Source organism: Panthera onca, chromosome E2 (genome assembly GCF_046562875.1).
Source record: "Panthera onca isolate mPanOnc1 chromosome E2, mPanOnc1 haplotype 2, whole genome shotgun sequence".
Lineage (NCBI taxonomy): Eukaryota > Metazoa > Chordata > Mammalia > Carnivora > Felidae > Panthera > Panthera onca.
The window spans coordinates 2,173,834-2,196,484 of record NC_138353.1 but is presented as its reverse complement, the minus strand read 5'-3'; the positions used below and the strand labels follow the sequence as shown (position 1 = coordinate 2,196,484).

Sequence of the window (22,651 nt, the reverse complement as noted above, 5' to 3'; positions counted from 1 at the left end):
GGAACCAAGCCCAGCAGTCGCGCCGCCGGGTCTGGACTACCCTCCCCAGGGGCCGTTGCGGCGGGAGGACACGCCCACTTCCGGCGGGGGTCTAAGAGAAAGGCGGACCCGGCGGGGCGGCCGCGCGCGTTCTGGCGGCGCGTGAGCGGCTGGCGTGAGGGAACGAATGACGGCTAGAACCCGGGCTCCGGACAGCCTCCCCGGGGAGGCCAGCCCCGTGCGCTCCAGCTGCCGCCGCCGCCGCGAGGCCGGCGCGGGCCCGGTTGGGGCGGTGAGGCTGGAGGGGTGGACCGGAGCGGATGTCGGAGGTAAGGGTGACAGGTGGCTGGGGCGCGGCCGCGACGGTGTTGGCGGAGGGCGGCCCCGGCCGCGGGGGCTGGCGGTCCCAGAGTCCAGAGTTGAGGATGGGGTCCCTCGGGCTCGGGTGTGAGACAGGGGTCCCCTGACCCACAGGCTCCTTCCCGGGCTGGTGGACCCAGGAGTCCAGAGTCGGGGGTAGTGACCCTCGAGCCTGGGTATAAGAAGGGGGGCCCCTGACCTGACACGCTCCTTCCTGGGCTGGCAGTCCCAGGAGTCCGGAGTCTGGGGTGGGGTCCCTCAGGCCGGGGTGTGAGATGGGTCCCCTGATCCGACAGGCTCCTTCCCGGACTGGCGGACCCAGGAGGCCAGCGAGTCGGGGGCCGGGAGTGTGAGGCTGACCTGCCCAGAGTCACCTGACCTGGTCCAAGGTCCTGCCCCGCAGGTCACTGTGGGATGGGGTTCGCAGGGGTGGGCTCCTCTGGAAGTGGAGAGGGACCCCGCCTTTCCAGGGTGTGGTCAAAGAACCCATCCCATTCCTGCTTCACTCTTCTCTGTCGCGCCCTCTCCCCGCCACCAGAGAAAGGAGGCGGGGCGGGGGGGGGGGGGCCGGGGGAGGGGGAGGAAGCACAGCTCACAGCCAGACTGTTCTTTCCTGTTTTGCTGCAGCAATAATTATAGCCACTGTTTTCTGGGTTCCGGGACCTTTTGGGGACAGTCACACCAAGTGTCGCTTCAGCAAGAGGAAACTCTGGTCCCTCCTTTTTCGCAGATGAGGACACTGAAGCAGACAGAGGCCGGGTAATCGCTAGTGTGTGGAAGAGCCGGGATTCGGTTCCAGGACTGGAGGGCTCCGGAGTCCCTCCGGTACTGACTCTCATGTAATCCTCTCTACAACGGCTTGAGGTCAGTATCCTTAACTACTTGGGACGGGTGAAGAAGTGACTCTCAGACGGTTAAATAATCTCAAGGGTTGAGATCCCCCAAACCCCCACTGAGCAAGTTTTTGTTTCTCAAACTTTTGACCCAGTTTCTCCTACGTGGCATGGAGAGGAGAGTGTGTACCTCATAGGACTGTTATCAGGGTTCACTGAGCTCATGCCTGTAAAACACTTATCCTGCCACATAGTAAGTGGTCAAGAAGTGTTCATTCTTATTGTCATTTTTGAAAAAATGTTTATTTTTTGAGAGAGAGAGAGAGCCGTGGAGGGGCAGAGAGAGAGGCGAGAAAAATCCCAAGAAGGCTCTGCACGTTCAACACAGAGCCCAAAGCTGAGGCTCGTGAGAACTCACAAACCACGAGATCATGACCTGAGCGGAGACCCAAGTCGAAACCAAGAGTCAGTGCTTAACCGACTGAGCCACCCAGGCGCCCCCTGTCGTCATTTTAATAAAGGAAAACCAGAGTTTTGAGGAAAGAAACCAGAATTAAGTCAGGGACTTTTTTTTTTTTTTTTTAACATTTATTTATTTTTGAGACAGAGAGAGACAGAGCATGAACAGGGGAGGGGCAGAGAGAGAGGGAGACACAGAATCTGAAACAGGCTCCAGGCTCTGAGCTGTCAGCACAGAGCCCGACGCGGGGCTGGAACCCACGGACCGCGAGATCATGACCTGAGCCGAAGTCGGACGCTTAACCGACCAAGCCACCCAGGCGCCCCAAGTCAGGGACTTTTATCCTCTTTCTGATTGAAGAAACTTGGCTCAAAAGAGACATGGTTTGTCACAGAGCAAAATGGGTCTCTTGATGGGTTTATTTGGTCCAGTTATCTGGAAGCCATGTGGACCCTTTGTTGTAACAGAGGTAATAGTTCTCTCTGGGGAAGATGACTGTTTCTAGATCCCGTGGAATCTGGACCAACCCTGACTAGTCAGCCGCACCAGGTCCCGTAGAGTCTGGACCGACCCTGGCTAGTCAGTTGCACAGTTGTCTGCTTGAGCAAATGGTCTGTGAGGGTTCACTCAGGCAGCACTCCTGGTATGTCTCTGTTGTTAATGATGGGTGGCTTTGAGACGGAAGGAGGTTGCACTCAGCCTGAACACCCAGAGCAGAGTAGGTCTCCCACTAAGCTCCTGGTGGCGAGGGGATGTGGGGGTGGCGGTGGGGGAACAGAGGGAGCTGAAGGGAGGACAGAGTTCTGGGCTGTGATTATTACAGCCGCTCAGCCTCTCACTGCTCCTTTCTCTGCCAGCTCTGCCCTCTCAGGGTAAAGCACTTCTCACGAGGAGCCAGGAAGAGGAAGAGGTGATGGGAGTTGAACTTCTTAAAGCCATGCCCCTGGTGAGTTAGTCTTCCCTCTTTCCTTCTTAAAATACTGTCTTGCTTTCTAGGACTCGAGAGTGTTTGTCTCCTTCTGAAAATTGTCTGCCTAAGAGTTGCACCCTGAGGCCTGGCTCCCATTTCTTCCCTCTCTGATGAGTGATGGGGCCAGAGATAGACTCAGCCCAGCGCCCTGGCCCAGCTTCCTCTTCTTCCTACAGCTGTTTAGTCTTCATTCGAGAAATGACCACTCTGAGCCCTTCCTTCCCTGTGCTCAGTTTTCTCATACGCATCTGACAACACAGAAATGCAGTCCTTAGAGGCAATTTGAGAGCCATGACCTGCCTAGTCCCTAAGTACCCGTCCTGGCTTATAATCTGTTGGAGAAATGAAAAGGCAACCAACATTTATTTGTGCGGTGTGGTCAGTGCTGTAGGTGTGGAGTGGACTTGCCGTGGAGTAGTGGGCAAGTCCACATGAACACCTTTGGGTGAATTAGAGAAAGGTGTCCTTTCCTCTGGCCCGGTGAAGCTCTGGGACAGGCCACAGTCTAGCAGGACGAAATGTACTTTATTTTTAGCTCCTTTTTGCCTCCCTGGTGACAGATCTGGGTGCGGAATAAAGCCTACACAGTCGTACTCCCTGTTGGAGCGAGGAGGCAAGGGAGGTGTGACTCCTGAGGTGCATCTTGAAGGAAGGGGAGATATGCAGTCACACGTGATTTGGGTCGGAGGGTGTGGAGTTGTCCCCTCCCCATGTGACTTGGAGCCATGAACATCTTAAAATGCCAGGGAATGTTCTACATCCTTTTTTCTTTCTGAGATGAACATCCTCATCTGTTTAATCAGCCCCTTGTTCCATAGCTGAGTTGTTGCCATGTTTTACTATTTAATAGAGATTATCGATCAGATTATTGATCATCGTTTGCCCTCATCACTGATTATTTTCTTGGACTAAATTCCAAATTTTTCATTTCTTATGGATTAGAGTTTCTCAAACTTTGGAATATTTTTAATTTTAATATTTTTATGATCAATAATAGAATTAAGAACTATAATTCATATTCTGATTAAAGTGGACTGCTAAATGAGGATGATGAACAAATTATTGTAAGAAATTATAAAATTTGATTAGTGAATTTTATTATTTTTTTTTAATGTATATTTATTTTTGAGAGAGAAAGAGACAAGAGTGTGAACAGGGGAGGGACAAAGAGAGAAGGAGACACAGAATCTGAAGCAGGCCTCAGCCTCTGAGCTGTCCGCACAGAGCCTGACGCGGGGTTCAAACTTGGGAATGGCAAGACCATGACCTAGGAACCCCAAAATTTGCTTAATAAACCTTAAAATGGCTTTTTAAAAAAATTTATTATTTAGGGGCGCCTGGGTGGCTCAGTTGGCTGAGTGTCCCACTTCGGCTGAGGTCCTGATCTCATAGTTCATGAGTTATTTTTGAGAGCAAGCGAGAGTGTGCAAAGTCTGGGGAGGGGCAGAGAGAGGAGACAGAGAAAGCCAAGCAGGCTCCATGCTGTCAGCACAGAGCCCAACTCAAGGCTCAAACTCACAGACCTGACCTGAACCGAAATCAAAAGTCAGACACTTAACCAACCCAGCCACCCAGGGACCCTGATTAATAAACTTTAAAAACTAATCAAATAAAAAATAACAGCATAGTAAAATTGTCTTTATTTTATATCAGTGAGCAGCTTATAGCAAAGCAAAACACCTTTTCTAATCAGATTCAACACTATAAAACATGTACTACCAATGGAACTCGTTTGTTACGCAGTTAAGCATTTTATATATTTTTTTAATGTTTATTTACTTATTTTGAGAGCGAGAGCGTGCAGGGAACAGAGAGAGATTCCCAACCGGGCTCTATGCTGTCAGTGCAGAGCCCAACGTGGGGCTCGATCCCACCAACCGTGAGATCATGACCTGAGCCGAGATCAAGAGTCTGATGATTAACTGACTGAGCCACCCAGGTGCCCCAGCACTTAAACATTTTAGATGAAATCAGTATTGTTACTTGTCAGAGGAAAATATTTTGAGAGTGGCAGAGTATGGCAAAAAGATTAGTAATGTGACTGTGGGACCAGATTGCCTGGCTACGAATTGTAGCTCCACTGTGTACTAGATAGAGCACCTTAATTTCGGTTTCCTCGACCACAAAATGGGAATAACACTAGTACCTAATTTATAGTCCTGCTGTAAGTGTTAGTGAGTTAATATACTTTAAGTGTTTGGGAAAGTAAGTGGCACATAATAAGCACTGTATAAGCATCAGCTTTATATGCCGCTATTTGCCTGGACAGCTGCTGTCTGCCTGTATGCCCGTGTAATTCTTCATATGATGTATAGTGTGTGTGTGCGTGCGCGTGTGTCTACACTCTAACAGACCTGGGAAAAACCTACAACATGGCATTTGATGCACAAGAAGCACTGAACATCAGGAGGTTTTTATTTCCAACGGAATATTGATTTTAAAACTAACAGTAATTTACGCTGAAATTGGGAGAGCCCTTGTTCCGGGAAAGGTGGACTGAGCACATGTCACCCTGTCTTTCCGCTGGAAGCTGCTGTAGGACCGGGACAGCAGGCACGGAGCAGCCATCTGAGGTCTGTAAGCGGTAAAGAACAGCAGGCTGATGGGGAAAGAAACCCAGAATGCAATGTGTTTACCTTTTTTTTTTTTTTTTTTTTACCTCCCAATATCTCCTAGCATGGATTCAACAAGCACAAAACCCACAAGGGGTTTTGGCATGGATAAAAAGAACTGCAGGAGACACCTAGTTCAGGCTCAAGAAGTAGGAAGGGGATCTAATAGTCAGAAAGGGTGGATGGGACTCTACCTTAAAAAAAAAAAAATTATGTTTTCTTGTGTCCTGAGACAGTAGCAGTGGGGTCTAAAGGCATCTAAAACTTTGAAGGAGGAGAAATGTCTGTGATTGAGAAGCTGTGTCCCCCAGAGGGTGGAGTAAACTCTTACTGCTTTGTTTTCTTGCTTCTGTTCTCTCCCTGCTTGGCTCCAGGGGTGGGTACAGTCAGGGCAGGGGCACAGTCAAGTGGAATAAATAAGCCCCAGCCATCTGGCCAGAGGACTGCGAAGGGGAACCCCTAGGAGGTAGGAACTACTGGAGAAATCACAGAGAAGAGGAGCTTTGGGAATCAACTGTATAAAGCTGTTTCTGAACTCCCAGGCTCACCCTAGCCTGCTCATGCGTGTATCTGGCCCCAGTCAACGAGAAGTGAACTGAGGGATAGACTGCTGGTCACCAAGCAGGACACGTGTAGGACAGAGGCGACTGTCACTTCATAGGCTCTGCAAATGGAGCCGGAACAAAATATCAACATTCTCCATATAATTTAAACAAGACGTAAAGTCTTGTAACATTCAGAAGGTCCAGGATACTATCTAAAATTACTCAAATGATGAAAAACTAGGAGAATTTCAATTCATGGGAAAAGCTAATCACCAGACGCTGGCATTGATGTGACCTGGATGTTGGGATTATCTGATAAAGGTTTTAAAGCAGCTATTATAATAATGCTCCAACAAGGAACTCTCTTGAAGCAGACAGCCTCAGCAAAGAAATAGAAGATAGCAGCAAGAAATGAAAAATATAATTACCAAAATAAACCCACTGGATGGGCTTAGCGGCACAGTGAGAAAGGCAGTAGGAAGAGTTGGCGACCTTGAAGGTACGGAGAAATTGTCTAATCTGAACAATTGATACAAGATTGAACAGAGCCTCAGGGCCCAGAATGTTAAACATTTGTATCATTGAAGCTCCAGAAAAGAGAAAGTGTAGAAAAAATATTTGAAGAAATAATGGCTGAAAAATTCCTAACTTTAGTGAAAGACATAAAGCTGTGGATCCATGAAGCTCAGCAAACTCCAGCGTGATAAACTCAAAGACATACTGCCTGGCGGCTCTGTCATCAGACTGTTAAAAACCACAGACAAGGGAAACAGCCCGGGAAGAATGATGCTTAACATATAGGGTAGCAGCAACTTCAATTCTGGGTTTTCCATCAGAAATCATGCAAATCAGAAGGAAGTAGAGCAACTTTTAAAAAGTACTCAAAGGAAAGAACTGTCAACCCAGCATTATGTGTCCAGCAAAAAAATACCCTTCAAAATTGAATGTGAAATAGTGTCTCATATGGAGGAAAACTAAGGAAATTCATTGGCGGATTTCTCAAAGAATTGCAAAAGGAAGTTCTTCTGATAGAAATTATACCAGAAGGGAACTGAAACATCAGGAATGAAGAAAGTGCAACAGAAATGGTAAATATGTATGTGTAAATACAGTAGGCTGTTTTCTGAGTTATTTAAAATATCTTCAAAGGTTGAAAACAAAACTAATATCTTCGGTTTAATGAACAGAACAGGATTTGAACATAGGTGGTCTGGCTTCATAGACCATGTTCTTAACTACTATAACATGTTGCAATTAGATAAAATAAAACAAAAGTAAAACTTTTATTGATGTATTAAATGAAATGTTTTCATCTGTTGTTGGCTGCGCCTTCCTTCTCTTCCTTCTTTTCTATCCCTCCTTCATCATTATCATAGGTAACAATTCTTGAGCACTTAGCCAGGTACTGTGACTGTTACTTCATTTAATTCTCACAGTGCAGCTGTTATATAGTACTAAAATTGTTCCTGTTTCTCAGGTGGAGAAACTGAGGCATATGTAGTTAATTAACTTGGCCAAGATCACCTAGTTAGTCAGTGCCAGTCTGAATTCTTTGTAATAGTCTGACCTTTTTCTCTGATTTTATTCACAACTGGTGGGTTTTTCAGAACTCATTTGTAGATGTTGATACAAGTGAAATCACAGAGTAAGAAATGGAAAATCTGCCAGCAACCACGGAATGGCTGGCTGGCATCTCTTGCTGGTTGGTTAAGAAATTCAGCCCATGTAACAAAACAGGTTGTGCTCACTTCATATGATCTCTCTCGGTACTTCTCAGCAAATTATCAAAATCCAGCTTTCCAAATGTGTTCTCTTAATGCAAAACATATTTTTATGTCAAAAGGAAAAAATCTTGCTAGGGGTTTTTTTCTTTTGTTTTTTTAGACACACCTGTTAACATCTCAGAGCACTAGGATTTCTTAGAATATATTGTGGAATTTGAAAACTTGCTCATCAGATCAGCATCCTTCCTTGAAACTCCCTCACAGTCTCAGAACTCTTTAATTTCTTCACGTAGAAAAACGATCTAGCTCCTAACATGATAAAATACAGTTGACCTTTGAACAACATGGGAGTTGAGGGCTCTGATTCCTGCACAGTTGAAAATCCGCATATAATTTTTTTCTCCCCCCAAACTAACTACTAATAGTCTACTGTTAACTGGAAGCCTTACTGATAATATAAATAGTTGATTAATGCATATATTGTATATGTATTATATATTTTTATATTCTTAGAGTAAAGCGAGTTAGAGAAAAGAAATTGTTAAAAGACATATGGAAGAGAAAATATGCTTACAATACTGTACTTGTTTATTGAAAAAAGTCACACGTAAGTTTACACGTAACTAGACTTGCGAAGTTCAAACCTGTGTTGTTCAAGGGTCAGCTGCAGTTTAGTACTTAACGTTCTATCTTACGTGCAATCAGTATATTTTCATATGAGAATGTCTTCTCACCACCGTAAAATTGTAAATGCTCGAAGAGCAGAGAATGTCTCTCATATTTTTTCACTTTCCTAATATGTACAATATAACTAGGCAGAAAAGTTGTCCAGTAGCTAACCATACAACCTGGATGATTTAGACTCCAGTGTAATTACTTATGCCCAGTGCAGGGGTTTTTTTTTCCCCCATAGTGTGAACAGCATAAGTCTTTACCCCTAGAGCCGGCTAAGTAATGGCACGAACACCGAGTAAGGTGATATTTGTGTCATTTCAGGATTCAGTGACTTTCACGGATGTGGCCATAGATTTCTCTCAAGAGGAATGGGAATGGCTGAATCTTGCTCAAAGGACTTTATATAAGAAAGTGATGTTGGAGAACTACAGGAACCTGGTTTCGTTGGGTAAGAGTATCTTCTTCCTTCCACCCCCCCATTGGAGTCTTTCCACCTCAGTAGTCTTTCATGCCTTTATCAGCATTTTCCTACAATGTCCCTTTTCTCTCAGTACCTCTTAGAATGTGTCATAGCTCTGCAATATCCACAAAATAGCTAATTTTCCTGTCTTTTCTTATATGCAGGTCTTTGCATTTCTAAACCAGATGTGATCTCCTTACTGGAGCAAGGTGAAGACCCCTGGATGATGAAGGGAGAGAGGACAGGAGGCCTCTGCCCAGGTAAGTGCAGATAACGAGAGTGGGGAAACTATTCTCAAGATGTTTCTTCTCTGATAATTGTTGGAAAACACCCCTCAAAATCCCTCTCAAAGTAAAACTTTTTGTCCTGACACCATATTTTAAATGGATCTTCTCTTCTCCACTACACTTTTATCTGTACTGATTTCCTGCAAATAAAGTACAGTCTGTTTGTGAACTTCGTTGTACTCCATGATGCTTACCTAGTTCTCAAGTACCAGAGTGTTACAATCATCCCTGAAGCTCAACATTCCTGAATTCTTTAGACAAACTTGTTTTTAGTTTGAAGTGGCTTAAAAATCTCCTTTCTTTAAAATAAGAGTTTATCAGGTTAACAATTATTATTAGCTATGTTCTTCCCTCCACTTTTAATTATTTTTGTCTCTGGGGTTTTCTGTTCTGTTATGTATTTTTCCTTTGTTGTTTGTGTATGTTCCCCCCCCCCCCCACGCACACAATACCATCCCACCCCTTGAATTAGAAAGATTTTTAGTCTTACAAGTTGTTACTTTCATGTCTTTATATTTTTTAAATCTGTATTTTAACGTTTATTTTTTGAAAGAGAGAGAGTGTGCATGCACATGAATGGGGAGGAGCAGAGAGAGAAAGGGAGAGAGAATTCTAAGCAGGCGCCATGCTGTCAGTGCAGAGCCCGACATGGGGCTCAATCCCACGAACTGTGAGATCATGACCTGAGCCAAAATCAAGAGTTGGACACTTAACTGACTGAGCCACCCAGGTGCCCCTTATATCTGTATTTTAAAATTCATCCACTTGAGATTCAAAACCTCATCTTTTAATACTCCTACAAAAGATGAATAGATGAGCTAACTAATATTACCTCCTTTCTCTTTGTCCATCACCTCTCAACTTCTCTTGTACTCAATGGGATTTTTGGCCCAGTTTATATTTTATTTTTTGCTGCCTTGCTTGAAAGCTATTTTTCTGTCATGAAAGGTAGATAAGAGTTTATAGATTATATATTACAGTAGAATCAGCCTCGAGCGAGATGGTTACATTTCATTCTGTAGCTTGTAGTATAGCCTCTTCCTGCTTTCATTTTTCATAGTTTCAAGAAGAGGATTGTTGATAGGTCACTTATACTCCTAATGATATATGTTAATAAATAAGAAATAAAGTATCCAATTCAAGATAGTAGAAAAAGAACAAAGTAAGTCTAAGGAGAACTAAAATAAGTTAGGTATAGTGATTTATACTGCTAGAGATAAAAGTAGGAATAAATGAACTAGAAAATAGTAGATTTAATGAAAATAAATCAAATAGGTGCTTCTTTAGAAAACCAATAAAATAGGGACACCTGGGTGGCTCAGTCAGTTAAAGATCCAACTCTTGATCTCTGCTTGAGTCTTGATCTCAGGGTTATGGGTTCAAGCCCCACATTGGGCTCTGCACTGGGCGTGGAGCCTACTTTTTAAAAAAAAAAAAAAAAAAACTAGTAAAATGTATAAACTGTCAAATAAAAACAAATGAGAGAAGGCAAAAAAAGAAATAATAGTAAGTAACCATTGATGCCTAAGCACTTAAAAGAATCATATGAATCTGTTTCCCTCAACTATCTGTAAATAATTTGAAAACCTGGATGAAATGGATAATATTTTAGAGGATATAAATTATTGAAACTAGGGCACTGGGTGACTTGGTTGAACGTCTCTTGATTTCAGCTCAGCTCATGATCCCAGGGTCATAGGATCAAGCCCTGCATCGGGTTCTGTGCTGAGTGTGGAGCCTGCTTAGGATTCTCTCTCTTTCCCTCTCCCCTCTCCCCCTCATTCTCTCTCTCAAATTAAATAAATAGTAAGTAATTAAGCAAATAAATAAATAACGGCAACTGACACCAGAAGAGATAGAAATTTTAAATAGACTGTTTACTGTTGAAGAAATGTAGAAAGTTAGCTAAGAACTGCCTCCTCCAAGAATTCAAAAATTCTGTAAAACTTGTAAGAAAAAAATACCAACATTGTTTAAAATGTACCATGACAGAGAATAAAAAGAAGAACTTTAAAAAGTTTTGTTTATGAAGACAGCATAACATTTGATGCCCAAATCTTACCAAAATAGCATCAAAAAATGAAAATACAAATCTCACTTATGAATACTGGTGCAGAATCTGTCATATTGATATAACACACCAGAGCCAAGGAGGGTATATTCAAGAAAGGCAAGGATGGCTGCACTGCCTGACTTTATATAAGATTGTCAGAGACCTCTGTGGTCTTCAGTAACTGTTTGATTCACATGGTTTCACTTTTGAAGTTTCCATTCTTCTAGCATTAAGTAAAGGAGACATTTGCTTTCTCAATATCTTTCAGACTTGGAGTATGTTTGGATGACCAAGGAATTATCTCCAAACCGGGACATTTATGAAGGAAAGTTATCCCAGGCAGTGATACTGGAAAGACTTCCAAGCTGTGACCTTACCTGCTCCACATTAGGGGAAAACTTGAAATGTGAAAACCTGTTTAAGAAGGAGCTGGTAAGTCAGAAGACACCTTTTAGTCAAGAGACAGTCACTCATATTGGTACCCTTATCGAGAAAAGAGACCACTTTAACAAATCGGGGACACTTTTACATCTGAATAGATTATCTTATCTAGAGCAGGTATTTTCCATAGAAGAGAGAATGTATAATTTTGACACAGATAAGAAAAGTTTAAAAACACATTCATTTGTCAAAAAACATAAGCAAGTCTTGGGAGAAAAGAAACTTCTGAAATGTAACGACTGTGAGAAAACTTTCAGCAAAATCTCAACCCTTACCCTTCATCAGAGAATTCATACTGGAGAGAAACCCTATGAATGTGTTGAATGTGGGAAAGCCTTCAGCCAGAGTGCCCACCTTGCTCAACACCAGAGAGTTCACACAGGAGAAAAACCCTTTGAATGTACTGAATGTGGGAAAGCCTTCAGTCAGAATGCTCATCTTATTCAGCACCAGAGAGTTCATACTGGAGAAAAGCCTTATCAATGTAAGCAATGTAACAAAGCCTTCAGCCAGCTTGCACATCTCGCTCAACATCAGAGAGTTCATACTGGAGAGAGACCCTATGAATGTATTGAATGTGGGAAGGCTTTTAGTGATTGTTCATCCCTAGCTCATCATCGAAGGATTCACACTGGAAAAAGACCATATGAATGTATTGACTGTGGGAAAGCTTTCAGGCAGAATGCTTCTCTGATACGTCATCGGAGATATTATCATACTGGAGAGAAACCATTTGATTGTATTGATTGTGGGAAGGCTTTCACTGATCACATAGGACTTATTCAGCATAAGAGAATTCATACTGGAGAGAGACCTTACAGATGTAATGTGTGTGGGAAGGCTTTTAGCCATGGCTCATCCCTGACTGTACATCAGAGAATTCATACAGGAGAGAAACCTTATGAGTGTAACATCTGTGAGAAAGCCTTTAGCCATCGTGGCTCACTTACTCTCCATCAAAGAGTTCATACTGGAGAAAAACCCTACGAGTGTAAGGAATGTGGGAAAGCTTTTCGGCAGAGCACACATCTTGCTCATCATCAGAGAATTCATACTGGAGAGAAACCCTACGAATGTAAGGAATGCAGCAAAACTTTTAGCCAGAATGCGCACCTTGCACAACATCAGAAAATACACACTGGAGAGAAACCATATGAATGTAAGGACTGTGGTAAGGCCTTCAGTCAAATTGCACACCTTGTTCAACACCAGAGAGTTCATACTGGTGAGAAGCCTTACGAATGTACTGAGTGTGGGAAGGCCTTTAGTGATGGTTCCTATCTTGTTCAACATCAGAGACTCCACACTGGCAAGAGACCATATGAATGTCTTGAATGTGGAAAGGCCTTCAGACAGAGGGCATCCCTGATTTGTCACCAGAGGTGTCATACAGGCGAGAAACCTTATGAATGTAATGTTTGTGGGAAAGCCTTTAGCCATCGTAAATCCCTTACACTACATCAAAGAATTCATACAGGAGAGAAACCTTACGAGTGTAAGGACTGTAGCAAAGCCTTCAGCCAGATTGCCCATCTTACACTACATAAGAGAATTCATACTGGAGAAAGGCCCTATGAATGTAAAGAATGTGGGAAAGCCTTCAGGCAGAGTGTACATCTCACTCATCATCAACGAATTCATACTGGAGAGTCATCCTCGATTATTCCCTCCTCCTCACTCCCATACCACCAAGTCCTCTAGATTCAATGTTCTGAAGGCCTCTAGAGTCCATCCACTTTTTCCCAGTCTATGTCCCATTATCATAGTCTAAGCGGTAACCATCTCATTTTTATGTTTACAACAGTGCTATAAACATTTTCCCTCTAGCTCCCCTCAAGTGCATTTTTAACACTGTAGCCAGCTTAATCTTTTAAAAATAAAAGTCAGTATTCATGTTATTTTCCCATTTAGAACGTTTGTCTTTAAGAATATGTTAGATACCATTTAAGGGCTTAGCACATGATCCTTGACATATAATTACTGCCATTAAGGTAAGGGTTTCCTTGCTGTTACCTTCAGCCGCAAATAAAATCCAGTAAGTCAAGACTAAGAAATCTAAGGATTTTAGAGCAGAGGACTCTTCACTCTCCCAGAAGGTAGGGAAATGAACACATTCAGAATTAAAAGGTTCTGTGATGGACAAGGTAACATGGTGGCTTACCACTCTCTCTGTGTGAATAAATACAAAGACTTGTAGGATTGCTGATGAGGAACTCTCCGCTTCACCTGGCATGCAGAAGTGAGAATAGGCCAGTCAGAACAAAGGCATTTGGTAGCATGTAGGACTAGGCAGGTATTGAAAACAAAGTAAGCAAGCTAGGAGACTTGATTAGAGTAACAACCATGAAATAAACTGAAAAAGATAGTTTAACACTTTTTTTTAATTAAAAAAAAATTTTTTTTAACGTTTATTTATTTTTGAGACAGAGAGAGACAGAGCATGAATGGAGGAGGGTCAGAGAGAGGGAGACACAGAATCTGAAACAGGCTCCAGGCTCTGAACTGTCAGCACAGAGCCCAACGCGGGGCTTGAACTCATGGACCACAAAATCATGACCTGAGCCGAAGTCGGCCACTTAACTAACTGAGCCACCCAGGCGCCCCTAACACTTTTTTTTAATTAAAAAAATTGTTTTAATGTTTATTTATTTTTGAGAGAGACAGAGCCCAAGCAGGGGAGGGGCAGAGAGAGAAAGAGACACAGAATCCGAAACAGGTTCCAGGCTCTGAGCTGTCAGCACAGAGCTTGATGTGGGGCTTGAACCCACAAACCTTGAGATCATGACCTGAGTTGAAGTTGGACACTTAACTGACTGAGCCACCAGGTGCCCTGGTAGTGTAACCCTTTTACCTGTGGAAAAGCACCACAGACAATTCCTGTGATGTTTAAATTGTTCTAAAGCATAAAATAAATATGGTAAAACTGCCCATCTTATTCTTTTTTTTTTTAATTTTTTTTTAATGTTTTTATTTATTTTTGAGACAGAGAGAGACAGAGCATGAATGGGGAAGGGTCAGAGAGAGGGAGACACAGAATCTGAAACAGACTTCAGGCTCTGAGCTGTCAGCACAAAGCCTGACGCGGGGCTCAAACTCACGGACCGCGAGATCATGACCTGAGCCGAAGTCGGCCGCTTAACCGACTGAGCCACCCAGGCGCCCCTGCCCATCTTATTCTGAGAATAAGACTGACATCAAAACAAAAACATGCTACAATAAGCTTATGAATGTGATACTAAAACATAAACTTATTTAAAAAATTTTAAAAGGTAGAGTAAGTGGAAAGCTAGACATGTCTTTGTATAGAAAGCCTGGCAAGGATATTTCTCTCCACATTAAATATGTAAATTAATTGATATTCCAGTAAAAATCCCAATATATTTTGAAGTTGACATGCTGATTCTGACCATCTATAGAGTTGTGGTATTATAGTAAGGAATGTACTCCTCATTCAGTTAACATTAAGTGAGCATTTGCCAATGTGCCAAGCCCTGTTTTAGGTGCTGGGGACACAGCCGAGTGCAAAATACACAAAAGTTTTTGCCCTTCCAGATCTCGTTGGAGAAAACAAAAGAAGTTGAAATACAGTAAAATCTTGGGTTGCGAGTAACTTGTTCTGTGAGGGTTCCCGTAAGATGAACAAACATTTCTAGTAAGTTTTAACTTGATAAACGAGCAATGTCTTGCAATACACGTAGTATGTGATGCCAAATATCACATGATCACAACTGAGCCAGTGGTTCTTCTCTCTCTCTCTCTCTCTCTCTCTCTCTCTCTCTCTCTCTCTGTCTCTCTCTGTCTCTCTCTGTCTCTGCCTCTCTCTCTCTGCCTCTCTCTCTCTCTTTCTGTGGGATTGTGGGTGATCATCTCCCAGGCTTGGATGCTCACTCTCAGGCTGTAGTATTTGGCAGAAATCAGTGATTTTTCAGAACGTTGGAAGGTGCCCACCACTGGCACTAGTGTATTTTTTGTCTCTTCAAAGCACCTATGAACAATCCTTTACTTTTCCATACAAGAGTGAGCTTAGGAAGGCTTTGCTTCATTGTAGATCAGGCTGCCTGCAGATATAGACCCTTTCCTCTGCTGCCTTATTGCCAGTTACATTAAATACAGTATATGACAAGAGTTTATTAATGCTGTAGTGTAGTCAACATCTGTTAGTGATAGTGAAAGTCATGCTACACAATAACCCTCCTCTCTTGTCTCCCTCACTCCAGCCACAAAGGTTTTCAAAAGTAACTGCAGGTTAATTTGCTTATTTTTCTTTATATTTTGTATTTTCTTTATTATTTTGTATTATATTACAAAATATTATATTCATTCTTACATAAATATTTTTGGGTTGTAGAACGAATCATCTGTGTTTTATTTCTCATGGGGAAATCGCTTTGATATACAAGTGCTTTGGATTACAAGCATGTTTCTGGAATGAATTATGCTCGCAAACCAAGGTTTTACTGTATATACTATAAGTGTGTAATATGTACCACGAAGAGATATCATCGAAAGAGGGAGCTGAGGAGTGATGGGAAGGAATGCCTTACTATTCCCAGAACATATGGGCATTAGAAGCGGGGGACAAGGGAGATAATGTCAGACACAATGGACATAATGAGAATAGTCTTGTTCCAAGGTAGATAATTACACTTTCAGTGTTGCAAGAAGAGAGAATTGATGGTTTAACAAGGATCATGAGAGTTCTATTTACTCTTTATCAATGGTGATTTCGAGTCTGGTGGAGGTTTTGTTTTGTTTGTAACAGCCTTATTGAGATGTAGTTTGCATAACAGAATTCACCCATTTAAAGTATACAGTTCAGTGACTTCGTATGTCCAATGTTGTGCAAACGTTACCACATTTCTTTACCTAAAAACAGGATACCCTCACCCCCAGAGGAGTACTGTTACTTGAAGCACCTAGTGCTTGTGGATTCCCTCTCGACTGCTGCCTGTGGCAGCATAGAAAGCTATTTGAGGGGAGCTCTTGTCCGGAGGACATGAGTGCTAGAAAATGGAGCTTTGGGGCTCCCTTTACTTTGGGATAGAGAGGAGGGGGTGAATGGTCTTATTAGACCCCCCTTATGTATGATAAAAGGGATTTTTCACTGCAATAGGGGCAAGATAGATTGATCAAATGGTGTTGGGACATGTAGCTCCCTGGAAAGACAAAGATCTATACCCTGTACACTAACAAAGCTCTGAAAGAGCAAAGATCTAAATGTACAATATTAAAGTACAAGAAAAACGGTATTTCTGTAAGTCTGAGGCAGACCTATTTAGGTATTATACATAACCCAGGAGCTGACATTAAAGTAACATGTATGTGTGGAAAAGATCAGAGTCACAGTTAATAGACAAATTTAAGATTGAAAGAAAATGTTTGCAAACATATAACAAAGGATAATCCTGATATTCAAAGCATTCTTACAAATCAATAATAGTAACATCTGCAATTCGGTAGAAAAACGGACAAAACCAATGGCCAGTTCAAAGAAGATGAGAAAACAGCTAATGGAAATGACCCAGTATCACTACTAATAAGGAAATGCAAAATATAGTGATGTTGTATATACTTCTTTCCCCAGTAGGTTGATGTTAAATCCTAGAGGAGTGATTATGTCTAGTGGTGAATGTGTCAAAACCAAGACAATTCCGTTGTCAGGTGTATAAATTTATGTGTGTATATACCATTTGAACCATTATTTCCCAGAAACCAAAGTGTCCAAAGGTAAGTGACTGTATAATGGCAAAAATAACTTTTAATGGTGAACTCTGTTAGAAACTACTAGGGTCCTGGGTAAATGAGTAAATTAATTATGGTGCATTCATTCAATAGAACTTTATGCACCTGTTGAAAAAAAGAAATATAAATGTGTATATGGCCATAGATAGTTGTATTATACCTAATGAAAAAAAATTTTCAGACTGTATTCTAGTATAAACTCATAATTGTAATATCAAAAATAAAACGTAAAATATGTATTTTTCTGTTTTACTCTGCCCAGTTTTCCTTGCCTCCTTCTTTGGACTACACCGTCTCTTCCTTTCCTTTGAGCGGCTGACCTTACCACACCATACCATACCATAATGGCTTTGATGGTCTTGACTAATCAGATCCTGTCTGGAGTTTGAAAGGCAGTTGGGTCTGTGTCATCCAGTGGCAGCTCCCTCTAGGGATGACGCTGGTGTCCTGGCTGGGATCTTTGTGCTTCCTGTGGCTGTAACTCCCCACACTACCCACTGTGCTTCCAGTACTTCATTTTTTACGTATATTGCTTGCTTGCTTGCAGTTAAAGAAACAGCCAGTACAGAGTTTGGTATGAAGACTGGGTGATAGGCTGTAGAATCTTTGGAAAACGTGAGGTATTAGGGATTGGTTTTGGGTGAGATGGGCAAGTAAGACTCCTATTTCTTTTCTAGCCTAAGAGAGCACGAGCTCTTGGTGTGCACTGAGTAAACATCCAAGTGAATTAGTATTTGTAGTCACCTGAGATGAATAGGGGTTGGGGTCCTGGATAATGGCATTTTAGAGAAGAAGAGGAATGCTGAGTCCAAGGAGTGTATAGGATGCTGTTATCTAATTGCTTTGGATAATTTAAAACTCAGATCTTGAACTTCTAGCATCAAGGCAAAAAATTTCAACTAAAGGTCTTTTTGATATTGTGGAAAGAGGTCTTATATTATTTGAAGTCATAGGGTTAAGACTGCTCAACCAAATTGAGAGACTCTTTTTATGGTTTGCTAAAGTGGGATGCTGGTTAAATTCCATCTTTTGTCATAGAGTATTGGAATTTTAAATTTTAGTGTTTTCAGAGGAAATAATAGACTTTAACCAAATTCCAAATAATTTTAAAGGAAAAATTATCAAAAGAGAAAATGTGCTTCAGCAAATTAAGTAGACCTAAGTGGCTGAAAATGAATGTTAATGTTGAAAAATCAAAGTGATTTAAAAAACACACATTGTTTTGAAAACATGTGAAACAGGCTTTTCTTGGGGTCCATAAAGTCAATCAATTATGTAAATTTGTCAGTTGAAACTTTTTTTTTTTTAATCTGCTTCAGTATTTTCTTCTTTGAGAAACAAAATTTTAGATAGCCTGAAAATGTCATAGGACAGGAACAGGGTCTTGAGAACAAGTCTCAAGATGAAGTGACCTTTTAGAGTAGATGAAGTGGGGCACCTGGGTGGCTCAGTCTGTTAAGCGTTGGACTTCAGCTCAGGTCATGATCTCACGGTTTGTGGGTTTGATACCCATGTTGGGCTCTGTGCTGACAGCTCAGATCCTGGAGTCTGCTTTGGATTCTGTGTCTCCCTCTCTCTCTGCCCCTCTCCCGCTTGCACGATTTCTCCCTCCCTCTCTCAAAAATGAACATTAAAAAAATTTTTTTAACAAAAAATAAAGTAGATGAAGTAATCTTTTAAAATGCATGAATATTTTGTAAATGTCTACATACACAAAACGTTGCCAGTCGTTCTAGACTTCCAGAAAATGACAAAGTAAAAAAAAAAAAAAAAACCCACATCAAAACCTGATTTTTTAGGTGAAGAGAGAAAAAAGAACTGCATGCAAAAATTAGGTACCTGCTAGACTCTTCATCCCGTGTTCCTGGTTCTGAGGGCCGCTCAGCCCGGCCACCAGATCTCCCCAGAGGACCTCTGCCTCTCAGAAGTCACACAATTCTTAAATGAGAAGGGACAGTTGGTTGCTGGATTTGGGAACACAGGCCCCAGCTCTAGGATTGTGGAGGTTCTGGAAAGAGTCCTGGGGACAAGGTTCTGCTCTGCTGGTGTAGAGGATCCGGTTGGGGCAGTAGGTGATGAAGCCAGTCTGCTAAGCAGGGCGAGGACCTGGGGCGAGAGCTTTCCCTGTTCCAGGGACAGTGCTATATAGACTGTGTCCTTTCCAAATTCTTATGTTAAAACCTGATCCCTAAGGTGATGGTATCAGGAGGTGGGGTCTTTGAAAGGTGACTAGGTGGTGAGGGCGGAGTCCTCGTGAATGGGACACCAGCCAGCCCAGCTCAGGGAGTGTGGGGGGGGGGGGGGCACACTCCATCCCTTGCGTCCATCTCCCCAAAACCAACTCCATACCTGGTATGTGCACGGAGAGCCTGTATTATTGGTAATGCTGTCTGACAGTGGGTCCTCTCTCCCTCCCTCTCTCTCTCTCTCTCTCTCTCCCTGAAAGTAGGATGGCCCCCATTTGGGCATCTCTGATGCTCAGGGCCATCCCCGAGCAGGCACATTGGCTCTGGATCTCCTCCTGCGCTTTTTGGTCTGGGTCATTTGTGGATCATTCAAACAAAAATGAGCCCCATCATGGAACCAGGAGTCGTGAGCTAGGAATGCATGAGAGAAGACATCCTGAGGGATAGGCAGAGGTGCAGGACATCTGGACACACAGGCCCATCTGCAGCCCCCACTGGTTCCCCCCTGTCTGCCCATTCGCATGGGCCCATTCGCCCTTCACACACACAGAAAAGCAGCAGCATCGAGGTGGGGGCAGGATTGGTTTCTCCTGGGGCCTCTGTCCTTGGATGGTAGGTGGCCACACCCTCGCTGTGTCTTCATGTGGTCATTCCTCTGTGCTGTGTCCTAACCTCTTATAAGGACAGCAGTCGGATTGGATTAGGACCCGCCCTAAAGCCTCATTTTAACTCATCACCTCTCTAAAGACCTTATCTCCAGACATGGCTGCCTTCCGAGGTCCTGGGGGTTAAGGCTTCGGCATATAAATTTTGGAAGGATGCAAGCCAGCCCTTCACATCAGAATTCAAGTTCTCTGAAATGTCTCTGATGTGAGTTCAGAAACTAGTTCCTTATCCCAGTCAAAGTTAGTTTCTCACCGGCAGTGAGGGTTGGGGACTCTGCTCTACTCAGTCTTGCAGGGACACAGACCTCACCGTGTGGCTCCTTCATGCCCCAGGGACTCAGAGTTCTCATTCAAAGCCTCTACATTTTGTAAGCAAATGAGGGACATAACACCTGTCTGATGAAGCACTTTTATCCAAAATCTGCAGTGAATTCTTAAGACCCAACAATAAGGGGCCCCTGGGTGGCATAGTCAGTTAAGCATCTGACTTCAGCTCGGGTCACGATCTGTCGATTCGTGAGTTTGAGCCTCACATCAGGCTCTCTGCTGTCAGCACAGAACCTGCTTTGGATCCTCTGCCCCACCCCCACCCCCACCCCTCCCTTGCTTGTGCGTGCTCTCTCTCTCTCAAAAATAAATAAACGTGAAAAAAAAAAAAGAAAAGTCAAGTGAAAAATGGGCAAAGAATGTGAAGAGACAGCTTACAAAAGATCTACAGATGACAAATAAAGATAGGAAAAGATGGTCATCACCATCGTATCATTAGGAAACCACAGGTTAATGAGATATCACTGCATACCTATTAAAATGGCAAAAATCCAAAAGCAACTCAATACTAAATGCTGGCAAGGATATGGAGTGACAGAACTCTCCTTCCTTGCTGGTGGGAATGCACTTTGGAAGAGAGTTTGGCAGGGTCTTGAAGGCTAAACCTAGTCTTATACCATCCAGCAATCATACTCCTAGGTATTTACCAAAGTGAGTTGAGAACTTGTGTCCACACAGAAAGCTGCATGTGGGTGTATATAGCAGGTTTATGGACGCAAATAAGATGTCCTTTAATAGGTGAATGGATGCATAGACTGTGGTATATACGGTATATTATTGTTCAGTGATAAACACTAATGAGCTGTCGAGCCAAAAGCAAAAAACAGAAAAACAGGGGGGGGGGGGGGGCACTTCAATGTGTATGGAATGCCCAGTGAAGGAAGCCAGTCTGAAAATGCTGTGTATTGTCTGATTCCCACTATGTGACATTCTGGAAAGGGCAAAACTCTGGAGACAGAACAAGTATCAGTGGTTGCCAGGGGCTCATTGAAGACGGAGGAGGATGAACAGGAGGAGCATTTTTGGGGCAGTGAAACTATCCTGTATGTGACTGTCATGGTGAATATGCATCATGCATTGGCCCAAACCACCAAGTGTACCACACAGAGAGTAACCTTAATGTAATGATGGCATTTTATTAGTAAAGTATCAGTATAGGTTTATTAATTGTAACACATAGGCCACACCAACGCAAGTGTTTAATAGTTGGGAAATTATGGGTAGGTAGGTGGGTGTATGAGAACAGTCTGTACTATCTGCTCAGTTTTTCCGTAAACCTAAAACTGTTCTAAAAACTACTGTCTGTTAGTAAAAACAAAAACAAAAAAAAACCCCCACAAAATGCAATATCCATACACACCAAAATGGCTGAAATTTAAAAAATATGGCCACATTAAATATTGGCAAGGATTTGGAGGAACTGGGTATCTCGTAAATTGTTGGAAGGGATGTAAAATGGTATGGCTACCCTGGGAAACAGTGTAGCGGTTTGTTTAAACAAGAAAAAACTTAAAGTGCAAACACCATGCTACCTAGAAATTGGACTCCTGGGTATTTATCGACGAGAAGTGAAGATTTATGTTCACACAAAAAACTGTCATAAGGAAACAACAGTGAAAGGGCAACGTATGCAACAGGATAATATTTGCAAACTAAATATCTGATAAAGGGTTAATGTCCAAAACATATGTGTTTTTGCCACAATGAAAAGAAAAGAAAAAAAAAAAAAACAAAACAAAACCCAACCTGGAATAGCTCCAAACTGGAAACATCCCAGATGTGATTCCCAAATTACAGTATGTCAATGCTGTGCAATAGAATTTGGCAAAAAAGTAATGAACTATTGATACATAAAACAACTTGGAATTATGCTGACAAAAAAAAAAAAAGGCCTATTATATAACTTTTGAAAAGAGAAAATTACGGTTATGGAGAACAAATTAGTGATGGGGTTAAGGAAGGATGGGGTCTGGAGGAAAACGGAGGCGGTTATGGAAGAGCAACTTGAAGGAATCTAGTGGTGATGTGAATATTCTGTATCTTGGCAACATCCACATCAATATCCTAGTTCTGATGTTGCAAAATGTCATCCTTGGGGGGAATCAAATAAAGGGTGCTTGGGATCTCTCTATGGTTTCTGTTTTTATTTATTTTTTAAAATTTATTCATTTTTGAGAGGAAGAGAGAGAGAGTGCAAGGGGAGGAGGGGCAGAGAGAGAGGGAGACACAGAATCTGAAGCAGGCTCCAGTCAGCACAGAGCCCCACGAGGGGCTCGAACTCACAAACCGTGAGATCATGACCTGAGCCGCAGTCAGACCCTTACCCCACTGA

At 42.5% G+C, this 22,651-nt stretch overlaps 1 protein-coding gene across 1 annotated transcript; it reads left to right on the top strand.

The window, feature by feature from the left end:
* The first annotated feature begins 107 nt into the window (after positions 1 to 107).
* Positions 108 to 18,443, top strand: ZNF470 (zinc finger protein 470). Its single transcript, XM_078438645.2, has 7 exons — positions 108 to 308; positions 1,070 to 1,203; positions 2,490 to 2,578; positions 8,480 to 8,606; positions 8,783 to 8,878; positions 11,227 to 14,316; positions 14,556 to 18,443. The coding sequence occupies exons 3-6, from the start codon at positions 2,546 to 2,548 to the stop codon at positions 13,098 to 13,100; spliced, it is 2,130 nt and encodes a 709-aa protein (XP_078294771.1). The 5' UTR covers positions 108 to 308; positions 1,070 to 1,203; positions 2,490 to 2,545; the 3' UTR covers positions 13,101 to 14,316; positions 14,556 to 18,443.
* Positions 18,444 to 22,651: the final 4,208 nt, after the last annotated feature.

What these genes read in the sequence shown, in the direction of transcription:
- ZNF470 (XM_078438645.2), top strand. Translation starts at nt 2,546, where the DNA reads ATGGGAGTTGAACTTCTTAAAGCCATGCCCCTG. An exon ending in TTCTTAAAGCCATGCCCCTG is followed by an intron (nt 2,579 to 8,479) that starts GTGAGTTAGTCT and finishes GTGTCATTTCAG; the next exon opens with GATTCAGTGACTTTCACGGA. An exon ending in GACAGGAGGCCTCTGCCCAG is followed by an intron (nt 8,879 to 11,226) that starts GTAAGTGCAGAT and finishes AATATCTTTCAG; the next exon opens with ACTTGGAGTATGTTTGGATG.